Source organism: Pieris napi, chromosome 13 (genome assembly GCF_905475465.1).
Source record: "Pieris napi chromosome 13, ilPieNapi1.2, whole genome shotgun sequence".
Classification (NCBI taxonomy): domain Eukaryota; kingdom Metazoa; phylum Arthropoda; class Insecta; order Lepidoptera; family Pieridae; genus Pieris; species Pieris napi.
This window is the reverse complement of record NC_062246.1, coordinates 10156256-10177688: the sequence shown is the minus strand read 5'-3', so window position 1 is coordinate 10177688 and position 21433 is coordinate 10156256. Positions and strand designations below refer to the sequence as shown.

General features: G+C 32.6%; 1 protein-coding gene across 1 annotated transcript; it reads right to left on the bottom strand.

The window, feature by feature from the left end:
- Positions 1-1356: 1356 nt before the first annotated feature.
- On the bottom strand, positions 1357-15956 carry LOC125055553 (putative fatty acyl-CoA reductase CG5065). The gene is made up of 12 exons (XM_047658014.1): positions 15856-15956; positions 15702-15762; positions 10926-11187; positions 9810-10058; positions 7394-7546; positions 7016-7115; positions 5924-5983; positions 4966-5098; positions 4500-4607; positions 3750-3881; positions 3064-3324; positions 1357-2572 (listed from the first exon to the last, which is right to left on the bottom strand). Exons 2-12 carry the CDS (start codon positions 15713-15715, stop codon positions 2467-2469), a joined length of 1578 nt encoding a protein of 525 aa, XP_047513970.1. The 5' UTR covers positions 15716-15762; positions 15856-15956; the 3' UTR covers positions 1357-2466.
- Between the last annotated feature and the right edge of the window lie 5477 nt (positions 15957-21433).

The window sequence follows — 21433 nt, the reverse complement described above, 5'->3', positions numbered from 1 at the left end:
ATGGTGGTACAATCTAAAGGTGGCATATTCTGCCACACATAATGGCGTGCAAATTTGTTTCAAAAGGAATATTACATAATTTTACAATACATTATGAGTCTTATTATACATATAGTCTATTCTTATTGTAGTGATAAAATATCACATTTAATATATTATTACGATTTCAAAATAATATTAATTATGTTTCACGCATAAATTTTGAAAAACTCTAAAATTTTTAATGTTTTTGGTAAATTATTATAGACCTTGATTGCCATACAATAGGTGTTTTTCCTATACAGTTCCAGATTCATTTTTGGCACAGCCTTTTTCTCTCCACGTCTACTTCGACAGATGTCTATTCCCATTAATTTAAAAATATTCATGGTTTTGTGAACGAAAAAGGACATTTCTAAAATATACATACAGGGAAGAGGTAAAATGTTGAGTTTCTTAAACAAGGGTACGCAACTATCAAGATAGTTTGCTCTACAAATTGCTCTAATAGATTTTTTGAGCCTTATCGCCCTATTTACTTCGCCTGAATTTCCCCAAACTATAATTCCATATACAGATGAAACATATTCATAATGTAATTAGTTTATTTTCTTATGTAGCCAAGTTCACATTTCAAGGATCGTCATGCTCGCTTAAATGTCATTGCTTATGGCAGCGTCTATGCGTCGGGTTGTCTCTCTCCCTAAAATATGGCGAGGGGCCGATGGCTGGCCATGCGTCATACTCGTGAATGTGTGCTACTTGTTGTGACTGGTCGGACTTGAATTCGTGTATGCGGTGATGTTAGTTATTTCGATTATGTATTTGCGTGTTGTTCCCACGAAAATGTAAGTGCGTGCTCCTATTTCACCATGCCTCCTGCTGATAGAGGTGAAATCTTTGATTTTAATTTATTTTATTATTATTTATTACTTAAGATGTCATGTGGAACATGGTGTAATGGTTGCAGCTCCTTACAAACGTTGTGTAAAACAAAAAACTTGGCGATTATAAAGAGTGGCGGAGAGTTTATTGCCAGTTCCTCTCTTCCGTTCTACGCCCTCGATTTGAGAACTGGCAGTAAATGTAAAATTAGAAGCATTTAATATATGTATATTTCTTTTTTGAAAATACCAATATGAATAAATGATTTTGACTTTTGAATACCGTATCATGGTTAAAAGTTTTCCTTAGTTGTTTCAACACATACAGTATACACGTTATTTAAAGTACACAAACAATCTCAGTAGACTATCTGAAATCAAAATTATTTATGTTTTTTTACGATTTTTTATTATTAGATAAAGTTAATATTTTCGATGAGTATTAAAAAAGATGGTTTCATTGTATGATTTTATAAGGGTAAAAAAACTAGAATTTAATTTAATTTTTTAATTACATTATAACACCGTAATTATAATAATCTAATAATAAACGATAAACAAGAGATGTGTGACATTTTCTCTTTAATAAAGCATATATGAATTAATTTACTTTTACACTACACGACTCAATTCAAGCCGTAATATAAATTGCGTTAGAACAGCCCAACTCTCCGATTCAGAGTCCATTCTTAGCGTATAACTATAACTATGTCAAATCCAATATGCTTTTGAGAAACTGGAGTCACACTTAGCGCCAAGTCTCGACTTTGAATCCCCTTTCAGGTTACCACACCAATCGATCGATAGTCGATAGATGCCATCGATCGATGGTAGAATGGATTAGTCGACGTCGATCGATAGTTTCTACCAGACCAATCGATAACGCGTCCTCTTGTGAATACATTTCGAAAAACACTGATGGAATATAGCCGGGGTCAATCGGTCTACGTCGACCGATGCCATCGTCTGGCAATCGATCGAATGGTTAGTCGACCGGTATCCGTCGATCAATTAAAGCTACCAAACCAATCGATCAACGTCGACCGATGTCGATCGATGACATCGATTAACGATCGATCGATTGGTGTGGTAACACCCTTAGGCATTTAAAATGTATTTTACAATCGGATAAAATATTTCGATACAAACACATATAACATCTCATGTGAACATTTATTACCACTGTCAGTGCAAAATTTCACCTATAAATCATTATTTAAAATCTTACATCAGCTTGCTTTGTAAAGTTTACTATACAAATTGGCTTTTAATAATAGATACATAATAATGATAGGGTTATATGAAACGCAAATAAAACTACACCAAGAATTGTTCATAGATTTTGAAATGAAATGATAGAATTGGATCAGATATTGCTTCTAATACAACAACATTATCTATTCCGTCGAATATGACTGTCTATGTATCTAAGGTTTCTAGAAAACCCTGCTATAGCCTCTTTAAGCATAACGGGTGGAAATATCCACAGATAATACTAGTTGTCGATACCACTGATAATAATTGAGGGAAAAGATGATTCTTCTCCGGTAAGAAAAACAACTGTGCCTTTTTCTTACATACGATAAACTAATTAGGGACCATTCTATTGTCTGTGGTACCAACTGCTGGCGAGAGGCCAACGGGATGCCAGTAACCGGAATAAGTAGTATCCACTAGCCGCTTGGCACACGCGGTGTATCCAATACAATCTGAAAAAAAAATACTCAAAGTAAAAGCTCATAATCAATAATAATCCGTTCTATTAAAGATAAAATTATTCTTGATAATATATGTACCACATATAATTAAGTACGTAAAAATTCTCATAGATCATTTTACAATAAATAAATATAAAAAGAATCAGTGGCGCTAAAACCTTCAGGTCCTCAGATTTCTGTATCAGTTTCAAGATCATTTGTCAATCTAATAGGCTAGTAGGTGATCAGCCTCACGATAGTTTCCTTCACTGTTCGAGCGAATATTAAAATGCACACATAGAAATGAAGTCCATTGGTCCACAGCCGGGGATCGAACCTACAACCTCAGAGATGAGGCTGAAGCCACTAGGCCTTTTGTGCTCACACTCACTTTACTCACACGACGCCCACTAATCCTACGATTATCGCCGACATATATTACTTGTTAGTCGCTAGGATGTTGCCATTAGTAATAATAATCCGTCTTAATAAATGTAACTTACTTGTTGAGTTTACTACGAGCTTCGGGCAGCGATTCCAAGGTGTCCTTTAATATGAATCGTCGGATTCCAAGCATATACGCGCCAACATAGGAATCCCATGAGAACTGTTGAGGCCAAGCCGAGAAAATAGCGCCGTCTGGAGCAGATGCGCCATCTTTGTGCAAAGCTGTAAGTTCTTCGATGCCGAAATGCCATTCGTTATTGGCGAAGTATTCTCCTGTTGCAGCTGCCAGTTTAAAACGACGTGCAAGCTTCATCATGCTATAAAACAAATAATATATAGATACGTCTGTATTATTCTGTCACCAATAATAATACATAACAATAGCAGAAGGAATATAGTACATTTTTGAATTGCATGTTTGCTTTAATATTTGTATTTCTTAATCTAGTTTATTTTTGTTTATTGTTTTATCTCTTTTCTCTGTAAGTGTCTGTATGTGTTTCGTTAGTGTGGATTTTTAAAATAAATAAATAATTTATTCAGTTCTAAAGGTAAAAAAAATATTTTTTTTAGGAAAAATCCAAGACTAAATGTTTTCATTACTAGACTGACAAAAGCACTCTTTAACGCTTATTTTTATAAGCTTTTGAAAAGTTGAAACAATCTACAAAATAAAAATGTTACCTTCCATTGAAGGCGCCTTATAATTTATTCTTAGCAAAGTAATATAAAAGATACTTACATGGGTTTTCGTCCTTGCGCTCGTAACACAAGGTCGTAGATGAAAGCTGGTAAAAAGTGACAAGTCAGTTCCCAGAAAGTGTTTAGCGCTCTTGACTCGGTGAACGAGAAATTCGGGTACCACATGACGTATCTAAAACACATCAAACTATGAAGATATCTGATTTTTTTAGTGATTTAACCTTTGCGCGTAAGTTGTATTTTAAGCACACAAATTTAATAAAAAAAACGTGTGTGTACTTATGTAAACGCGTTAAAAGTTATACTTCTTTGGCGAAACAAGATAAAAATCTTTTCAAAAAATTTATTCTACGTTTGTAGAAAACACGACACTAACAATAGAAAAAACTAAAATGTTGACTATAGCTAACTTCAGGGTGTCGGTTTTTTTGTGACGGTGTGCGCTTCATAAAAATTTACATTCATCATTTTTCCCTAACGCGCCAAAAGAAGTATACTTCAAAAAGCAAATACCAAAATCGAGCAGACTCATTCATCTATTACAACACTCCCTTACAATTATTTTTCCGCGTTTATTATACACAATATAGTATTTCTATAAATTAAATCGTTCATCAATTTCAACTGAGTGATAGAAGCTTATTTACAAGGTTACATATAACTTTAACTATATAAGGAGTAACTAAACCAATATACGAGTATAAGCATATATAAGTCGACGCATTTATCAGAGCTTGGCGGTCGGTTTGGAATATATCCAAGTATTCGTACACAATAATAAATTGCTTACTTGGTTGGATTCTCTCTCGCCCAGCGAACACAGAGCCTTGTAAAATTGCCCCACTGCAATGGCGCGACCGACCCTGACGTTACATTGTATACAGGACATTTGCCAGCACTAAAAAATTTAGAAAATTAAGAACAGTCTTTTCAGGAAACTTCGATAAAGATCTAGGTTTCATAAATTGTCTTCTATGGGTTTTCTTCAGGACTAACGGTCGGAGGTTGATAATTAAAGAATGAAGAAGAAATGTTTCAACTTCATAGTTTAGTTGATCACCATATTTTATTTAAACCAGTTTCTTTAACCGAATACATGGGATTTGAAACACCACAGTAAACAGCAAGCTGTTTCTTGTGTATCCTGAACTTTTTATCCTATGACTTACAAATTCAAAAGTTTGTATAGAATTAAAGGTGAATTGAAAATTTATTAGATAGGATTTCCTCTAAGCTCTGTGGTTGGAAATAGTTACCGTTTCCCAGCCTGTCTCCAAGCTGCAAGTATGCAGCAGTTCACCAGTACATCTACTGGTACCAGATCCACCACATATCTCTCACGACAAAGTCCAGATCGGTAGGTACCCCGAGAGATCTCCATTATTATACCTGGATAGAAAGTATAATGATGTCGAATAATACAATTAATTTGTAAAATACGCCCGACCATTCATTTGTAGCTACTCTCAATGGCTGTCAATTTAATAATAATGTAGTGATAGCATTCATTTGCATTGGTATTATTAGAGGATTTAAGTCAGATTCGACGCATTTTAGTTATATTATTTTGTTTTTACCGACAGTATGGTCGTACGTTTACTCGTATAAATGTGCCGTTTGCGCCGTAAAAAATGCTGCCTCTAAGTTCGTATGGCTGTCGCAGCCAACTAGCTTAATTAGCCGTTCAATCAACAGCATAGCCTCTTAACTAAACAGCGCCATTTAACTAGCGGCCTTTAAGATATTGAGCCAGTTGATCAAACAGCTAAGGATTGGGATCGATGACGTTTCATTACTTGCCCAGCCTATTGACTGTTAACTTAATGTCGTAAAAACTGGTGAATATCTTTTAGGCTGCTAGTTAAACGGCGCTGTTTAGTTAAAAGGCTAGACCGTTAATTGAACGGTTCATTGACTAGTTGGCTGCGACAGGGCTGTTACTATATATTACAAAACAAATGCGAATTCTGAAGTCTGCTCCTCAGTATAATGCAGAGCCAATTACAACCACAGCACACACGCATTACACACTTAAAACGTACCTTGTTCTATAAAAGAAAAAAATGTTATCTCTCATTCTTTTAATTTTAATTTTTTTTATTAAGTGTGTTTCTGTGTGTGTGTTTTGTTTGTAATAAATGTTATGTCTATGTCTAATTTATCTTCCCCATGCGTCACAACTTTCTACGAGCCGTAATTTTTTTTTAAACTCACCAGTAACTCCATACACGTTGTCTATCCATCCTGGATATGGCTCCTGGTACGCAGCCGTCACTGAAACAATGGCACACCACGTTATATGAAAAGTAAATATGTGAACTACACAGCGTGTATCATATGATCGGCAATTGATATTGATAATGTAATGAAAATACAGATATATTATTCGGATCAATTAATACAATTAACAAAATGTTGCTTTTAGATATAATTGACTTCTTAGATTTCAACACAATTTCACAATCTACTTAAAAGCATTTGAACATTCGGTAAATAACCTTTAGCATTAAAACATTATACTAACTCAACTCTGAATAACACAAGAATGGAAATCGATAAATAATTACGAACAAACATTGAAATTTTAATGCTTCGTTCGCTAAATGAACTTGAGGGCTGTTATTAGCCTTTAGGTAGGCTGTATCGATATATAACCATTGTCAAAGGTCACAAACGGAATAAGTAAGGTCATAACTAGTAAGTGTAGTTTTAAAAAGTCGAATATCGTTTTCAGGTACTTACCTGAAAAGGATATTCGACTTTTTTCTTTTTTTTTTCTTTTAATTCGAATTTTATGTCAATTTACTTAAGTTGTTAGTGGGAGAATATAAAATAAAATCAATAATAAAACAATATAATATGGAACAAAAAGAAAGCTCTTTTTTACCGGATTTGAAGTTATGTTTTATTATAAATTTACAATGAAAACATAACTTCAAATCCGGTAAAAAAGTGTTTTTTTCTATGTCTAAAAGTTATGTCAATAAAAGACAATAGAATATAATATGGTCCTGACTGTTGGAAAATCATAATTGAAATATAAGATATTATAGGTACCCTAATTAATATCGAAGTAATTAAAAATCCCGTTGAATTTGTACTGATTTGACCCAATTTCATGAACCATGAAAGTGAATGAATATATTATGAGGGGTACTTAATGAGTTTTGATCGTGTCTTGAGAACGTGCACCTGTTAGTTGTTACCCAGGTGTGACCATTCACAAGGGTACTGTAACTACTGTCATATGTATATTCTATATGTTTGTGAGTCTATAGATTCTGTTGCTATGTGATCTGTGCTTACCTATGGAAGGCCTAACGATGCAAACAGGCAAGTCTGTGTAGCCTTGAACGATGGTCTCCGCTACTGCTTTTGTCAGGGTGTACGGGTTCGGATGTTCACCCTTAAAAAAAAATTACACATAGGACCATTTTATTACGTAAGTGTCCTGTTGAAAAACTAACGTAGGTATGTTCACAGCAAAGACAACATTTCTTAATAAGTATTATTTAATTAACCGGACCAAAAAGAGACAATAATTACTCCGCCATTTATTACTTACAAAAGTAATAAAAATTAACACAAGGCATAACTGTCAAATTCAGAACTATATTTTATTCCCATATATTTACTATAATAGGCAAAGATTATTAGTAGAATTATTCCTGTGGTTTTTCTTACGAGTAGCGAAGGCGCAAGTCGGTCCAGTGTGTCTGGTGGTAAGAGTTCGGCACAGGACAGCAAAGCCTGTGGGTCGCAAGGAGGTTCATAAACTCGTTCATCGATTTCTGAGCGTGGTGCATTACTATACGCTGTTGACACATGTACCACGGCCTGAAATGGAATATATATAAATAAATAACTTGTACAAGCGGTGGTGATGTCAAACTTTACCGCTGAGAGTCATGGGCCTGTATGTAAAATGCACACTATAAGTTGAATATATCCTCAGGAATTTTACTAAATTGTTTTAAAAAATTAAGAGAAATTGCACTTTTTTCCGATTAACATGCGCTCATCTCAAACAGTCTTTTAAAATTCAAATGTTACGTAAAACACGTTTCTTTTTATTAAAACGGATCACTATCAAATGGAACTCGAAGAAATTAACTCATGAATACACCACACGATAAAAGTGCGGAAACAGTCCACCAACCTTACACATATTTTCTAAGATTTGAGGAAATATTTGGAGGGAAACGAGAGAGGGAGAGTTAGTGTGAGATAAAAAATTCTAAATATAGCTTCATTTAGAATTTTTGGAAAAGTAGCTTAAAGATATTACTTCAATTGTTTCTTAGCGCCTGTCAGTTTATTAGTGTTCGTAAATTGTTGCGTTAATTAGATCGTTAGATAATTCACTTAATACATAAATTTGTTACTTTAATAAAACATGTAGATTGTACAGTTTTAAAAAGGCCGTTTTGGAGTATGTATTACTTTAAAGCATATGAAAAAAATATTTGCCCAAGCAATACAATCAAATAAGATACATAAAATGGTAAATTGTAAGGTTAGTGGTGCCCTCCTGGAATAGTAACCTATATTTTAAAGGTACAATTTTTATAAACTTCCTCAACTCAATTATACCCATGAAACTTTAGCTACTACTCAGACCTAAAGAACTCGCTAGTGTCTGATAGCGAAATTATATAACAAAATCTAGTTTAATAAGACTGATTCAGTTACTAAAATTAAATAAGAGTTTATCTTTTATATAAAAAAGGCTCCTTTTTATATAAAAAATAAGTTAAAACATGATAGCTATGAGGTCTTAGATTAAATTTCCGGCCGGGCCGTAAAATTAATCCTTTTAATCCTTCTCAGACATATTTTAATGGATTTTCAAGAATTGAAGCGTAACGATAAGCATAGTCGTGCGCTTACTCTGGTGATACTTTTGGATGGGACATTCGCCCGATCGTAGTGTACTTCTATGTAAATACTTCTATTTCTAAACACATATTTTGTACATGGCCAGTATAAATAAAGTTGTGGCAAAATCGGCCTGGATAACGTTAATATGTTATTTTTTAACTCTTATGATACAAGATAAGTAACACTTATAGCGTAAGTACAATTTGACAGAAAGTCTTTTTTAATTTGGACCACAAAATTAGAACATACACATGTTACAACAAACAATATGGCGTAAATACAAAAATGAGCGAAAATAAAAAGCGTCTCTACCACATGCGGAAGAGATTCTAAAAGAGATGAAAGAGATATTTAGTAAGAGTTGAATAAGATTTAGTTTTAACGAATAGGTGGAATACGTTCTCGAAGTGATCTTATTTAATAATGATCGCTATTATTCAAGATAATTGATCTAACCTTTATTGAGATATTAAGATTTTAGAGATCCATAATTATCTTCATTCAATGCCAAAATTAAGACAATTACATCAAGATAATTAGAGTTTCGATGTAATTCTTGTAAATTATGTATAAAATGTATATTACAAGAATTTCCTCTTGCTTACATGTTCAGTCCTGATTTTGATTTTTTTAACTATAATTATCATACTCTGTTTATTATATGTCATATTTAACGATTACTAAATTTTACCTACGCCAGATACAAAAGACGTAAGATAAGAATAAATATTACAAGTAATATAGAGTAAAGTAAATAGTAAAACTGTTTTGATATTTAAAAAAAAATTAAGCTAGCTGTATAGTAAGGAATTAAATGGTACTATTAATAATAATCACACAGGAAATTTGTTTTTCTGTTATTTTTGGTAATAGATGTTTTATTTGAACTATTTTGAATTGGCTTACCACATTGTACCACAGATACTATTATTACAGATTACTATATGTGAAGATTTGTAATTGGCCCATAATGTTATATATATACATCTATTTATGTATTGTGCTGTGAATCTTCTGAATAAATAAAATAAAAATAAAAAAATATTGTACAATACAATATTGTTTTATAATCCTATAGTAAAACTGCTTTTAATATTTACAATTCTTTAAGCTGGCTGTATAGTAAGGAATTAAATGGTACTAGTAATAATCACAGGAAATCTGTTTTTTTGTTATTTTTGGTAATAGACGTTTGACGAAGAGATATATAAAAATCTACCTTAAGTAATGGCATATGATCCCTGGCAAGCTTCATAAGTGTGTCTGTTCCTTTAACGTTCAAGGCAGCGGCGTTCCTCAAAGGGTCCGTGAAGCGCACAGTGGCGGCTGAATGAAACACTGTGTTCACGCGCCCCATTAGCGCCACTTGTGCATCCGTGAGCCCCAAACGTGGCGCAGATACGTCCCCGGCTAGGGCATGAAGTTTTTCAAGACGTTGTGGATATCTGGCCCTAATACGGTCGAATACCTATTGGAGGATATCATTAAAAATATTATTTATATTTTAACAATTTACAGATTGATACTGCACAATATATCAATAATATATAGCAAAATAATCTTCTGTGCTGAGCTGTTTAAGAACCTTTCAGGTCTGCCTTGCGATTCTGTAACTCACTTTTCTTAAACAATAAACTACAAGCTCCCTCCTTATCAGAATGCCAAATCGAAAAATGACTGCTTTACGACTGATTCGAGCGCGACCGCCGCTGTTAAAACCGCTGTGTGAGTTCGAAAAGTGAGTTACAGAATCGCAAGGCTGGTCTCAGATTTATATATCTGTTTCGTGATAATTTCTAATGGGCAAGTAGGTGATCAACCGTCTGGGTATGACATCCACAGTCGACTTTTTGGGTCTAAGGCACACCGGTTTCCTCGCGATGTTTTCCTTCACCGTCCGAGAGGGTGTTAAATGCGCACATCGCAGCCCATTGGTACACAGCCGAGGAGCGAACCTAGGACCCCAGTGATGGAAGTCGCTGCTGCTATATACCTCACACATTACGTCTTTTACTTAGTACGGCAATGGAGTTGCTTGGATCTAGTTAGTGCACCTGTGTCCCCTGTAACTTTCAATAGTGACAGAGAGAGATGACGTTTTTGAATGCAATTTCGATGTAGATCTCTACGTAGTAGCGCTACTGTTGCTACCTTGGAATTGCTATTGATATTGCTAATGGAAGTGGATCTGGTTCGTAAGTTATTATGTCATTTTGATATTTACGTCTCTTGTTTTATTCTACGTATATAATTTGTCTGTCTCTCTCTGTCTTTAAAATCACACATGTTTGAGAGCATGATAAAATAAAATCTATCTATCATTCTTATACCTTACCTGATTTTTAATCAGTTCCTTATACCTCTGCTCAACACTCAGTCCTCGTTTGGGTCTCATCAGCACGTATACTGTGTCAATCCCAGGGCAGCTTCGTAGCAGCTTCTCCAACAACGCCTTCCCGACAAATCCCGTCCCTCCTGTGACCAGAATTACGGCGTTGGTGAAGAAGTCGGCGATTCCCTCTATGGAACCTTCGAGCACCTCCCGATTCATGTCTGGGAGGGACGGATCGTTGGCGTTTATGTACTCCTCATCTTTGCTGTAGGATTATAGAACTTATTAAAGCAAATTGTATAGTATGACGGTACGCAATTCATTAATATTTAAGGTAGAGGCAGCGCCTTTAGTAGGCGGAGATTCCAACCTTACGCATATATATGCTAGGTGAGAAATATATGTAGTAATTTATCAGCCTAAAGCTTAAATAGGAGAAGAGAGTTACCTACCAAGAAAAGACTTTTGCAGACCATCATGGATCAATTATAAGGCAACAAAAGAAAGCCATAAGAAAAATATAATATATTATATATATGTAATACGTTTCGAAAGATCAGACATAATCTTCGGAGAATAACACTGCTGTCAGAATGAAGGTGAGAGTATCGACTAGACTCTCAGTTGCGATCATAAAATAAACAAACTATTATTTTTATATTAATATTAAGTTGTTTTTACGTCTGTTTTCTATGAAGCAGAGTGTCTACATTAACTTAACAATAGTTCTCATTATTCAATACGTCCACGAATAGCTTTACATCCATACAACGTTTATCGTTAATATTTTCTATTACAATAGGTCGATTTTAAGTATATGTTCGTGCCTTATCCTTATACAACCTAATTTAAAAAAAAAATACAAACGTTTGGCCACAATCCCACCTGATGTTAAGTGCGGCCTTTCAGAGGGAATGCCTGTCCAGGATATGTTTCTTCTGCTGATTTAAACAGGCAAATAGGTCCTTAAAGAAAATAGCGTACCAATTCTTTTGTACGCACTTAACATCAGGTGAGCCTCCTGCACGTTTGCCCAATTTTCTATAAAAAATGCAACATTTACAACCTAAACGTGTTGTTAGGATGTCGCAAACCATTTATATTTAAATTAACACTACTGAATAAATTTCAAAGTAAAACAGTGCGTATCAAGTATGTTGCTTGCGTCATGACAGCTTCGTACGGGCGCTGTAACTTCCAATTGCTACAACGATACCGAACCGACAGCTTTGTTTACAGAGTTTTGTTTCGATGTACAGGCAGCCCTCGTACTTACGGCATGTTAGTTTCTCGAAATACGCGACGTAAATCAAAACGACGTAAGTCGAGACATATTTTTTCGTATGTTTACATGTTAAACCTAAACTCAAGGGTTAGGTTCCACACGGACTCCAAATTAAAAAAAACTGCATTTATAACAAAGGATATACTAGTCTAGTCGACAAGTTGAAAATGGAACAAAATAGAGATACTGCTCTTAAAATTATGTGCGATAGCTCATTCGAACCGGAATGACGCCTAGAAAAATGTGCTAAAAGCGTGTATTAGCACATAAAAAATTGCAAAAGTTATAGACAATTAAAGATGAAAAAAAAATGGCATTTAGTTTTTTGCCAATATTTAATAAACTATTAATATTTAAGAAATTTCAAATAAAGATTCTGAAAGAAGAGGAAATTTCCAATAAAATACTCCTAACTCTCGGAACTCTATCTCCATTATTTATAACTTTAATTTAACGCTGAAAATAGGTCTGCGGGTGACATTTTTAGGATTCGCGCGTGGCGTCAAAAGCGACTACGGCACATTCTTTAATTTATTTAAGGTATTGAATATTTTTTTTTAAATTTGAAAAAATTATGGTGTGTTCTGAACACTATAATTAATTTATTCCCGTTGAAAATTTTACTTAAAGTTAATTTTTCAACAAGTTAAATAATTGTTAACAAACGAAATTTTCTCGAACGACCGTCTTAATTGTAAGTGAAAAAAATTGTTTAAATAATGGTCGTAAAAATATTTCGCTTCGTAGAGCCTTTCTTACATACATACTTAACAAGATCGTGCCATAAAAGTTAAAAAAATATTTATACTTTGTTTATAACATTTTTTTTACTTAAACAAAAACTTAAAAATCCATGTAATGTTGTTAAAAATTTTTTTTTTTTCTAAATCATCATATAATCGTTTTTTTATTAATACAAGATATTTATTGATTTGCAAAAAAAAAATTCCCGCCATTTGTTGATAAATTTTTTTTTAACAAATTGAATAAATAAATATTTTTAAAAAAAATTTTTAACACAACTTTATTAGATTAAAAATTTTATGATTTTTAAAAAAAAAATTTTTCCTAAATAAAAATTTTTAATTGTTTATAATCGTTTTTTTTTAATTTTCTATTGTTTAAATAATTAGTTAAAAAATTTTTTTTTTTAAAAGTCATAATTGACAGTCTTCTATAAAGTAACAGAAAAAAATTTTTTTTTAATCAACAATTCTATTGTTTATTAACTTACCAAGTTGTTATAAACAAATATTCAACTTTTTTTTATTTTTTTTATAAAACTTCTAAAATTAACAAAAACAACCATATATAAGAAAGTATAGAAAAAAATTTTTTGTAAATTTTTTGATTATCATGAATATTACTTTTATTTAAAATTAAAAAAAATTTTTTCTAAGGAATTTTTCATTGGAAATTTCCTCTTCTTTCAGAATCTTTATTTGAAATTTCTTAAATATTAATAGTTTATTAAATATTGGTAAAAAACTAAATGCCATTTTTTTTTCATCATTAATTGTCTATAACTTTTGCAATTTTTTATGTGCTAATATACGCTTTTAGCACATTTTTCTAGGCGTCATTCCGGTTCGAATGAGCTATCGCACATAATTTTAAGAGCAGTATCTCTATTTTGTTCCATTTTCAACTTGTCGACTAGACTATACATACTTTACTATCGAAAGTAAGTTCTTAAAATTATTATATATACACTTATGAAATTGCTATCATACAGATCTTGGTAACACTGATAGGCTGCACAAATTTTGTTATTAACGTTGAAACTTCTCTCAAAATTAGGATCATTTTCTTCGAAAATTTTCATGGCATCCTCCAAATTTGCACAAGACAAGTGAATTCTCCTATGCTGGTGATCGAAACAAATGACGTATGCTTGAGGAATAGTGTCAAAACATTGTTCGACGTAACTTGAAACGACGTAAGTCGAGGACTGCTTGTACTTCTTTCAATATCTCGCTGATGTTGCAATCTTGGAAACAAAATCCTTCCCTCTTGGAAGTTACAGAATCTTTAAAAAGTTGTATACAAGGTCAAAGAGTAATAAAGTCCTTATCACTTTCATGCTGTTTTGTAATTTAATATTTGTAATAAATTCTTAAGCAATCGAGGCTTACAGAATAAAACCGTGAAACTATTGCTTAATTAACGTAATATAATTTGATATAAATATTTAATTAATGTAATGACGTTTATAAAAAAATTAAGTTTCATTTTTTTTTATTTATCCTATAGCCTATCAGGCACGCGATCAGGTTGATCTGTGGCCAATAAAGTTAGGTCTAGTGGGCTTGGCGTCTCCTGCAGGGCCCGGGCGCACACTACTCCGGAAATATCCTCATGATATGGGCGAGTTGGAGTCAGCTACCTATTGTCCTATTTTTCTGACATATTTAAGTTTCATTATTAAAAGTAAATGTTCTCTTCGTAAACATTGCTTAACCAAATTAGCCGATACTATATAATCGTAAATAGTGTTGATAGTAGTGTTAGACGCAAAGCGAATACTAAACTTTAAGATAGCTTGAACCAAAATGGGTCGGATTTGGATATTTATTTCTTTGTTCTTGTAATCTATGTAATATTAACGTCACCTCTGAATTAAAACGACAACAATTAATCAACAGTTGCACTTGCCACACTTTTCAAAGATTACTGCAATGAAACACCTAAAAATGAGGCCAAGATTCGAGGCTGTAGCGCCACTGGTTTATTATTATATTAGGTCAAAGTATGTATGCTTAAACAAAGTGATTAGATAACTGTAATTATAGAACAATCCGTGTAATACACCGGAAATAATGAATTTTCACGTAAAAATGTTTGATTTGAAACATTACTTAATATTAAATATTCAAGTGTACGGTTTCATGCGCTTGTTTATTTTAATGTAGGAGATAGTTTCTATTGTGCAGTTAATTTCATTAGTAAAAGCAAAGTAATTATAATAAATTTGCGCAACCTGTGCAATAACGACGATAAAAATTTATTTTGAATAGTTTGAGTTAAACTATTTGTTGTAGAATATTTATAAATAAGAGTCAAGTAACTGTACCAGATTTCTTGTTTTATTTATCTTTAGATTTACGCAAAGGTTGTATGAATAATTAGAATTTCTTTGTATTACCCGATGCTTCCTGAATAAAATTAATATTAATTAGTTCAACTGTATTTTCTTTTGTTTCGTTAATTTGTGTATATTAGCAATTCATTTATTTTTTTAATATATTAAAAAGCAAAGTGTAATATTAAAAAACTTATTTTCTATTATATTTCATTCAATTTATTTCCGACACACAAATATACAGTATTCTTAATCTACATAGTAATAACAATAATAAAATATTAAAATAAATTTAAAAGGTTTGGTCCATTAGGCAGTGTACCTTAAATACTGGCAGGAATTTTTAGTTACCCTTTGGGAATTCAATTAAATAAAAAAAAGAAAATAGCAACCACTAATAATATAAACTCACATTAACATATCCATCTTGATGTTCTTTTCCGCTGTGCGTGATGCTTCCACAATATTAATATCTATAATATTTTCCAATATTGAAATTAAATATCACAAAATATTTTAATTAATATCAAAAATCACGTAATTTGACAGTAATTCACATAACTTACAGAAAATAGAGGGAAACGTTCTAATCGCACTCGCGTCGTTTTAATGATATAATTAGTTGGGAGTCATGTTTGACGCAGCCGCGCGTCTCCGAGACGCAGCTTTCACTGACGCTCACGTAACGTACCTGTAACCGGCTACTACGGTGTGTAAACACACGTAAGTTTATTGTGAGAGTGTTTGCGAGTTGATTCGGGTAAACTTTTAAAGGTTTTAATGGTAACTGTTTTTTATTTATAGACATCCCATAAACATAGAAAAACAATGTTATGATATGATGATTCTTAACAAATTATTATTATATTAATGATTGCTTATAATGTAAAATTATATTTTATTCATGTACATAGTAATAATAAAACTTAACTAAAAATTGAAACAAATTTAAAAAGATTGGTTCCTGTGGCAGTGTACCTTTCCTCGCTGTATTGCGATACTAATAACCAGCCCTAGGATCACCAGTACTATCAATCTATCTATAATGTTATCGATTTTTTTAAATTGTCATTGATTCGAATGGTATGCTGGGTGAATCAAGATTTACAGAATACGGGAACCGAACCAAAATGTTAGGAACATGTATACAGAATAACCAATATTAAAATCGAATATTTCTGGCGTTAGACGCGCGTTTCAGTCCATAATACGTTTTCGTATCTTTACATTTTGTGCGTCGTAACGCGTACTAATAGTAGTAACAATGTAATGACGTGCGTACGGATATCCGTCCGCTCCTGAAGGATTACACAGGTTAGATAACTATGCTTTAACTAGCTTAAGCTAGCTACTAATAAGTACCTAGCATTAAATCAAAGTTCTTGAGCCAAATAGGCCTCGAAATTTAACCTAGGAAACTGTCCTTTCAGCCCTGCGATTCTGTAACTCACTTTTCGAACTCACACGCAAACAATAAACTACAAGCTCCCACCTTTTCAGAAAGCCAAATCATAAAATGACTGCTTCACGACTAATTTGAGAGCGACCGCCGATGCGAAAACCGCTGTGTGAGTTCGAAAAGTGAGTTACAGAATCGCAGGGAAGTACAGAATTTTTTTAGCTATGTAATGGTGAAAGAAAAATACATATGCAGAGTATCAATAACCTTATCAATCAGTTAGGGATATTGTAGTTTAGATTATATTACCACTTATAATTAACTATCTGTTCACTGCAATCTTTATGTTCTTTAAGGCTTGTTAAACAAAATTATTGGATATTTTGAATTGTCAAATGTCTCTTTGGCATCAGAGGGTGGGTAAAGCAAATACTATCGCTGAAACTTCTGATTTTCATCGGGGATAAATTTTACAAACAATTAACCCCGCATTATTTATGAACAGATATATTTGTTGTGAATTGTCTAGCGGCGACGAGGACATTTCTCTCTTCCTTTTTTCCTTGTTTGAATTAGTTTCTTCTACTACAAGTTTATCGTATTTAAGATATGCAATTGATATTGTCTTTAGAGGAGGCCTTTGTCGACAGACAAGCTGTTCCAGACAAACATCCAGTTGCCGAACATACAATGATTAAACCAATTTAATTTAGTAAGTACTTCGAAAGTAATTTAAATTTAATTTAGTAGAAAAGTATTTAGAAAGTAATTATGTTAGGCATGTATTAATTAATGAGTATTATTGTAAGATAGAAACAGCAATAAAGGCTATTTTATTTATTTTATTTTATATTTGTTGTATGCATAGATGGAGAACAGTTACTTTTAAATTATAGTAAAATTGTGACAATTTTTTTTTAATGTTAGCAAGTAACTATTATAAATGATATCACTAATATACCTACTTATATTTTCGTATTTTAAATGTCCTTAAATTAAATTTTGTCATTTCTGTTCACTTCTTTGTACACAACATAGGCTATGTTTTTTATTGCTTTCGGGTATTTACGTTATAACATTAACCAATAATATTTTAATAGATTGCCAAGTTATAATTATGTATTAATGGTCTATTATAAGATAGGTATTTGTTTTACTTATCTATTATTATATTATATTATCCGCAAAGCAGGTGGAAAATACTATACGGCTTAAATATAAGACTCTTTCCTCCAACTTTGACTTTGTTCCCTTTGGAGCAGAGACTCTTGGGTTCAAGTGCAGGCGCTAATTAAAGATTTAAGTTGGCGCCTGGTAGATAGTACCGGTGACCCTAGAGCTGGTGCTTTCCTCGCTCAACGAATAAGTATCGCAATACAGCGATGAAAGGTACACTGCCCCTGATCAAACTTTTAAAATATGTTTAAATTTTGTGTTTATTCATTTTTATTTATTATTATTACTATGTAGTTTAATAATATTGTAAATAATCTATCAATGTGGATAAAAAATTGTGTGGGAAACACGTACAAAACTACCTCACTTTCCACCGACCGGATGCACTTGCGGGGTCAGAATGCCGCGAATATGTAAAGTGATTACAAAATGTACAAAAAATAAAGCTATATTTCAATAGAAAGTTTTTGACAAGGACATTCCATAACTATACATTTACATAATATTTACGCTTACAAAATACAAGCGAGCCGCCCGGACTTCGGACTTTTTCGAAACTTTGGTTTAAAGCAGTTAAGATTCACAATCTTGTACATATATATTCACAAAAACAATTGGCTGTGCCCTAAAATAATCTGGAATTGTATGGGAAAGACACCTTTTGTATGGTAATCAAGGTATATAATAATTTACCAAAAACACTAAAAGACTAGGTACTAGAGTTTTTAAAAATCGACTTAAGGTACTGCTTTTGGAAACACAATGTATTTTTCTATTAATGATTATTTGCGTGAAACATTATAATTAATATTAATTTAATAACGTAATAACATATTTTAATAATGTGATATTTTATCACTGCAAATAAAATAAGAATTTACATGATATGACTCATAATGTGTGTAACTTCTATGTAAAATTCCTTTTAAGACAAATTTGCACGCTGTTGTGTGGCAGAATATGCGAACTTTAGATTTTACCATAAAATGTTTGTTCTTGCAAATAAATTATTATTGTAAAATTTATCTAAATTAGTAGTAATATTAACAAGATTTAGTTAAATTCATGCCTTTGCTAGTACTTTTAATCATTTAAGACAACAAGGCAAATTTACACAATATAAATGGCCTTTTTTTGGATCTATAATTTAAAGTTACTTTAAGTTCAAGTTTCAATATTAAAAAATTATATTACAAACTAAATTCCTCTACTTTTCTCTCATCTTCGCTACAAACTTACAAACTTTATATAGTATTTAATAGTATAGTTTTAAAAGGTTATAGTACCTACTTCAAACGTTCAGGATAGTCTTTTCGACGCAGCACCTATTATCTGCCAAGTGTTCAAGAGCAGCGATAATTTAAGATCATCTGTTCAAAGATTTATAATGCCTACGAGTAGATGACATATTTCCCCCACTATTCTCTCAATGCCCTAAGTATTCTAGAACGTCAATCAAACTTAAATCAAGATTTTCCATTTTTTTATTTACATATTTGACAGAGATTACAAGACTAAAGCGGGCCATAGACGGACCGCGTGTTGCAGTCAAGACCGACGCCGTGCGGCGACCGCATTGCAATCTGCAGTTTTCATACTAAATTCATATTCGCAATACACGGACCGCTCGAGCAGTTCCTGAGCAAACCGCATATTGCAGTCGGTCTTGACTGCAACATGAGGTCCGTCGATGGCCCGCTTATTCAGAATATAGGTTTTTCATAATCAAACCTGAGATCTCCGAGCAATAGCCCATTTGCTAAACACTAAGTTTCCTGTCATATTAAAATAATAAACGCACAGAATTCATCAGATCGTTTTATATACGCAGACACATAAAATATAATGGGATTTCGTAAGTAAAATCTTGTATTAGCTGTTCCTTCGAGTTTTCGGATCTTTGCGAAACACTAACAAGTAGTTTAACTGAATAGAGGTGGAAGTAACTGTACGACGACAACACGTCCGCGAATATTCGGTTAGTTTTCCTTGTAGCTTGGATGACTTTCATAAAGACTACAAGAAAAGTCGTAATTAATTATACATGTATATTTCTTTGCGTTAAATTCATTGTAATGTGTACCATGTTTTTTGGAATTGCCGCCAAGTCACAAAAACAAATGATAAATGAATATTTATATCACATTGACCAAAGAGTTCTATATTCGAAATATAAAAAAAAGTTAAGATATTTGTAACTGGCCAGCTCTTAAATACTTTAGTGACATAAATGTTTGTATAATTTTTTTCTTTCATAGATAATAAATTGTTTTTCCAATAATTGTAAAAATGTTGACAATGTGTGTTCAATCATTGTTTTATGATGAATGCGTTCGTAATTTATTGAATTATAGTTTAAACATTGTACTGGATAAAAAATGGCTATAGGTAAAACTATATGATAAAGGTCGCTGTATCAGCACCGTCTAAAGAAATAATAAAAATGTTGTTATTCATTTGACAACAAATCATTTGGGAACCCTTTTAAGTAAAAATACATCTGTATCAGGGTTACCAGCTCTTCCATAATAAACTTAATAGTAATAGTAGTAAATTCCATTAAAAAAATATATATATAATTTAATTAAGTAATCATTACGTTACGGAAAGTTGCATACCTGGGCCACGTGTTGCTACATGACCGCTACAACCTTCTTCAATTAATTATAATGGGTAAAACCCAGGGTATATGGCGTGTTGGTAGAAGGAAGAAATCATGTGGACGGGTATTGCGACTGCGGAAGAGTTGCTGCATCTGGCACAGAACAACAGACTGACGGCCAACCTCCAGTTATGGAGAGGCACTAAAAGAAGAAGAAGAAGAATCATTACTATTTAATTCGTGTTTGTATCTTATACTGTCGTGAAGCTTTTCGATTGAACTATGCTTTCGATCTTTTGACCTCAAAACCGGACGAAACGTGTATACTGTAAAAAAGAAAGTTTTAGACAAGGACAAAATACATAATATAAACCTGACATAATGTGACGTTTGCGTAAGATTATGCTTAGGCCGAAACAAGTAATACTGGTAATCTTGATTTTTAAAAGTTTTTTATAGAACCTGTAAATGGGTAGGCTTATGTTAAGCTGACTTAGACAAATGCAATACTAGAGGATTCGAAATGCGTTGGCGCACTTTTAAGACATTTATATCGTTTCCTTATCTTCAAGTTACTTTTAGGTAGCTGATTCAATAAGTGTCATTATTAAGGTGTGTCAGGTTTAAGAGTTTTTTTTTAAATTTAATATATAAAATTCAAGTAAGTAATATTTTATACGAAAACTTTTATACTTATTTTGCCTTATGTTTTGTTTGTTATATTTACGATCCCAGTTTTTGTATACTAACAATACTTTTTGTGAGGTTGTGGGGAAAATATTATAACACATTACATCATCTATACGATCCGTAAGTCGAAAATAGGAACCGGGTCAAAAACGCTAAAGGAGGTCGATTAGGCTAAGACGAGTTGGGCAACAAATCGGCTGACCGGTTTTGTGTTTCTTCACAATATTTGATCCAAATTCATAATTTCCAACTAAATATCGATTGCTGAATGGATGTG

Coding starts and splice junctions, on each gene's coding strand:
- LOC125055553 (XM_047658014.1), bottom strand. Junction 7,116..7,393: donor GACTTGCGCCTTCGCTACTC/GTAAGAAAAACC, acceptor TTTTTTTTTAAG/GGTGAACATCCGAACCCGTA. Junction 5,099..5,923: donor CAACGTGTATGGAGTTACTG/GTGAGTTTAAAA, acceptor CTTTCTATCCAG/GTATAATAATGGAGATCTCT.